This window comes from Myodes glareolus, chromosome 7, assembly GCF_982192425.1.
Source record: "Myodes glareolus chromosome 7, mMyoGla1.1, whole genome shotgun sequence".
Classification (NCBI taxonomy): domain Eukaryota; kingdom Metazoa; phylum Chordata; class Mammalia; order Rodentia; family Cricetidae; genus Myodes; species Myodes glareolus.
Window position 1 is genome coordinate 101,188,978 of NC_142032.1, and position 5,531 is coordinate 101,194,508.

The 5,531-nt window shown below is 36.8% G+C and overlaps 1 protein-coding gene across 1 annotated transcript; it reads right to left on the reverse strand.

The window, feature by feature from the left end:
• Positions 1–4,571: 4,571 nt before the first annotated feature.
• Positions 4,572–5,531, reverse strand: LOC125397193 (olfactory receptor 51G2-like). The gene has a single exon (XM_048429445.3). The coding sequence runs from the start codon at positions 5,529–5,531 to the stop codon at positions 4,572–4,574; it is 960 nt and encodes a 319-aa protein (XP_048285402.3).

The window sequence follows — 5,531 nt, forward strand, 5'->3', positions numbered from 1 at the left end:
CATCTATTTCCTCTGGATGTGCTTGCATCTTTTTTTTTCTAGAGTTTTCAGGTGTTCTGTTAACTCACTAGTGTGGAATATTTCCAACTTCTTTATGTAGACATTTAATGCTATGAACTTTACTCTTAACACTGTTTTCATTGTTTCCCATAAATTTGGGTATGTTGTGTGGTCATTTTCATTGAATTTTAGGAAGTCTTTAATTTCTTCCTTTATTTATTTCTTGACTCATTGGTAATTCAGGTGAGCATTGTTTAATTTACATGTGTTTGTGGGCTTTCTGGAATTAGTATAGCTGTTGAATTCTAACTTTAAGCCATGGTGATCTGATAAGATACATGAAGTTATTTCAATTGTTTTGTATCTTTGAAGGTTTGATCTGTTACCTAATATGTCGTCAGTTTTTGAGAAGGTTGCACAGGATCCTGAGAGGAAGGCATGTTCTTTTATTCTTGGATGGAATGTTCTATATATGTATGCTAAGTCCATTTGATTAAAAAAAACCTGTCAGTTCCCTTAGTTCTCTGTTAATTTTCTGTCTGACAGACCTGTCCAATGGTGAGAAAGGGGTTTTTAAGTTTCCCCACTATTAGTGTGTGGGGTTTAATGTGTGTTTTAAGGTTTAGTAGTATTTTTTACATATGAGAGTGCCCTTGTGTTTGGAGCATAGACATTCAGTATTGAGATTTCCTCTTGATGGATTTTTCTTGTGACTAATACAAAATGTTCTTCTTTGTCTCTTTTGATTGATTTTAGTTTGAAGCCTATTTTGCTCGCTGTTAGGATAACTACATCAACTTCTTTGTTAGGTTTATTTGATTAAAAAATATTTTCCCAAACATTTATTCTAAGGCAATGTCTGTCTTTGATGTTGAGGTGTGTTTCTTGTAAGTAACAGAAGGATGGATTCTGTTTTCACAGCCTGTATATTTTTATAGATGAGTTGAGTTCATTTATAATAAGCGATATTAATGACCAGTGGTCGCTAGTTCTTGTTATTTTAGTTTTTGTTGATGGTAATGTTATTATGTGTGTTTTTCACTTCTTAGGGATTTGTTGCTGTAAGATCGACTGTTGTCTGTGTTTTTGTGGATGTAGCTGACTTTCTTGGGTGGAAGTTTTCCTTCTAGTACTTTGTATAGGACTGAGTGTGTGGCTAGGTATTGATGAAATCTGGTTCTGTCATGGAATATCTTGATTTGTCCTTCAATGGTGGTTGAAAGTTTTGTTGGGTATAGTAGTCTGGGCTGGCATCCATGATCTCTTAATGTCTGCATAATGCTTGACCAGGACCTTTTGGTTTTCATGTTTTCCATTGACAAGTCAGGTGTAATTCTAATAGGTCTGCCTTTATATGTTACTTGGTCTTTATTCTTTGCAGCCATTAATATTCTTTCCTTATTCTGTATGTATAGTGTTTCGATTATTATGTGGCAAGGAGACTTTTTTGTTATCCAGTCTATTTGGTGTTCTGTAAGCTTTTTGTATCTCCATACACATATCTTTATACATATCTTTCTTTAGATTGGGAAAGGTTTCTTCTATAATTTTGTTGAATATATTTTCTTTGATTTTGACTTATTCTTCTTCTTCTATACCTATTATTCTTAAGTTTAGTCTTTTCATGGTTTCCCATATTTCCTGGATATTTTGTATTAAGCTTTTGGTAGATTTAATGTTTTCTTTATTTTGTTTCTTTATTTTGTTAGATTTAATGTTTCCTCTATTGTATCCTCAGCACTTGAGATTTTCTCTTTCATCTCTTCTATTCTGCTGTTTATGCTTGCATTTGTGGTTCCTGATCATTTTTTCATATTTTCTGTTTTCAGAATTCCCTCGGTTTGTGTTTTCTTTATTGTCCCTATTTTGGTTTTCAAGTCTTGAATTTATATTGCAGATCAAAGCAGAAGTTGCCATATGGAAGCATTGCCTAAGCATCACTTTTCTTTTTAGAGAAAATGTATGCATATTCATTTTTATCTGGGGAGGTGTGGTTGCTTTAAAAGGGAGCAATATCAATATCAATTTTATTTATTTGGTTTGTGGAAATTATTATAACTTTAAAGAATTTAAAGAACTCATGTTCCCAGAGATTATTATGAGATGCCAATAACAATAATCCATTAGTTTAACATTTTTTAATAAGAATACTTTGTGAAAAAGCATTTAAATATTTGCAAGTGCATGTAAACATGGTTTAACTATTTAGAATTTTGGGAAGAAGAAAATAGGAAATTTCAGATAATGTCTGTAAGTGACTCTTTATTGTTGTTATATTTATTTTGTTTTATCTCTTTTTAATTTTTTTCATACAATATATTTTGATCACGTTTTTTTCTCCCCCAATTATTCCTAGATTCTCTCATGAATCCAATCACTAATTAAAATTAAATCCTCTATCTTTGAAATAATCCAGTAAATAATCATACATAAATTGTGGAATAATAATAGAAATTTAGTTTAGCCTGAATTAAAAAATGCAGAAGTAGATGGGAAGGTCTTTCATATCTTCAGATTGTACCTGCCTTGCTGACAGATAATGTGTTTTTACATCTTCTGACTGTCCTGCCGTGCTGACAGATAATATGTTTTTACATCTTTGACTGTCCCTGCTTTACTGACAGATAACGTGTTCTTCTATCTTCTTACTGTCCCTGCCTTGCTGACAGATACTGTGTTTTCATGTCTTCTGACTGTACCTGCCTTGCAGGTACCTGTACCTGCTCACAGATAATGTGTTTTTGTATATCTTATACTAGCTGCTGTCCAAGAATTTGACTTTCCTTGGTGTAGGAGCAACCGTAAACAATCACTGAATGCATATTTCCAAAGAAATAAACAAGTAATTGAGTAAAGGAGTAAGTAATTTGGGTGTTATCTTTTTAAAAGAAGTGTTTTAGCTATGTCTCACTTAAAGCAATAGAAGAGAACCCATAAACTTGAAGTTAGGATCTCAGATCCAGTCATTCCCTCCACTCCTGAAGAACCCATGGTCTCGTCTTTGCTTCTTGATAGTTTGTGTTTGTTTTATTTTTTTTTTGTTTCATCTATGTCTCATTCTCCCAGTTTTGATCTTTTACTTGAAAATACTTGTTGTTACTCTTCTATTTCAGCACATTCAATTTCACCAAAGAACCACTAATTAGAAACAATTTAAAGACTGTTAATTTAAGAAATGATATTTGATTTTTAAAATAATTACAATGAAAATTGCTTTAATAACACTATTTTGAATAAAATAACATTACTAGCATAAGCTGAATTTAGTAAAATTTAAACACTTTAAAATTACACTTTCAGACCAAGACAGTGACCTCCACAGGAGCAGTACAAGGGAGCAACCTCTGTGGGAGGGACCTCTGGTGAACTAGGCCCAAGCCAGGGACATTCATGGGAACAGGCCTGAGCCAGTGACCTCTGCCAAAGCAGGCCTGAACCAGTGACCTCCACTGGAGTAGTCCCTAGGCAGCAACCACCACAGGAGTAGGTACAAGGAGGTGGCTGCTAAGGGAGCAGGCCCAAGTCAGGGACATTTATGGGAACAAGTCTGAGCCAGCAACCTCCACCACAGCAGGCCTAAGCCAGCAACCTCTACCGGAGTAGGCCCAAGGCAGCAAACTCAGCGGAGCATACTCAAGCAAGCAACCTCCTTAGGAGCAGGCCTGAACAATCTCTGGGATTGCAGAGGGACACCCAGGAGCACCAAGCGACCTCAGGGAACACAGAGTGACCTCCGGGTGACTGAAACCGTGGTCCTGACTGCACCATGAGGAGCAACCATCTGAGCCTTGGATCCACTCACACCTTGAAGATTAATAACCGGAGACATAGCCCCAACTATGCCATTCAGAGGAAAAGATGGGTAGACAAGATAAGAACACACTCAACACCACAAAGAGCAACATGACACCAACAATTAGTGGCTCTACAACAGCAAGATTTGAACACCTAAATATACTTGAAGCAGAAGAAAATAACCTAAAATATAACTTTAAGAGAATGTTTGAGGCACTTAAAGAGGAAATGAAAAATTTCCTCAAAGATATGGGCGAAAAGGCAAACAAAAAATTGGAAGAAATCAACAAATCCCTTAAAGAAAATCAAGAGAAAGAAATCAAACAGATTAAAGAAATGATTTTGGTCAAGTTATTACCATCTATAAATATGAACATGTAATCAGATTTCAAGCAGAATATTATTCAAAATTAAAAGGTCATGTAAGGTACTATGCCAAACATTATCAAATATCAAAAAGATAAAAAAGAATCTGGGTATTTTCCAATATAAGTCAAACTTTATAGCTAAGTTACTTATATGAAGCTTAAGGTTAATAACAGTCAAGGACAGAGGACCGTGTTCTGCATCCGATCTCTCTAATACATTAATAACTGAAGATGATTTTAACGTATGTAAGAAAAGGGATGCCTAGTTCTTAGAGTCACTGTGAGCACATTCAGAGTCACTCATTCTGGTTTGATGTTTTGTCACCTCTGAGTACAACATACTTAGGATAGATAATTCACCATGGCATCACATCATTATTTTAACACCTTGTTGTCTTGATGACATGATTACATTGCAGAAGAATTAATTTTATGGGGAAAGATCAGACGGAGGAATCCTTGGCGGATCTGCTTGGTCTTCACACTATAGATGATGGGGTTAAGCACTGGTGGCACCATTAAGTAGATATGAGCCATGAAGATGTGAACAAAGGGAGAGGAATGCTTGGCAAAACGATGGACAATAGATAATCCTATCATAGGCACATACAGAATGAGTACAGCACAGATGTGGGATGCACATGTGTTAAGTGCCTTCAGCCTACCCTCATGGGATGCGATTCTTAACACTGAGTGAAGGATAAAAGCATAAGTTATTAAAATACCCAAAGAATCCATGCCCCACAGCATAGTAATCACAACCATTCCATATATAACATTAAACCTGACATCAGCACAGGCAAGTCGGATTATGTCCTGGTGCAGACAATAAGAATGAGAAAGGACATGGGAGCGACAGAAGGGAAAGAATGCTAGACGAACCAGGAGAGGAATGAGTGGGATTGCACTCCGAAGCAAGGCTGCAATTCCAATCTTGGCAATTAGCTTTGGAGTGAGAATGGTTGCATATCGCAGAGGGTGGCAGATGGCCACATACCGGTCAAGGGCCATGGCCAGGAGCACAGATGATTCAGTGAAGGAAAAGGTATGAATCAGAAACATTTGGACCACACAGATATTGAACTGGATCTCTCGGGAAATGGACCACAACACTCTGAAAAGTGATATCATGGCAGGCAGGGACATGGCCATGTCAGTGAGAGAAAGCATGGCCAGGAAGTAATACATGGGCTCGTGGAGCCTTGGGTCTGTCCTCACAATATGCAAGATGGAACAGTTTCCTGTTATCCCAACAATGTAGAGGAGACAGAATGGGATGGAAATCCAGTGGTGAAATTCCTCATAGCCAGGGATGCCTGTGAGGTAGAATGTGGAGGACATGATGCCGCTGGAGTTTGAGGTTACCAT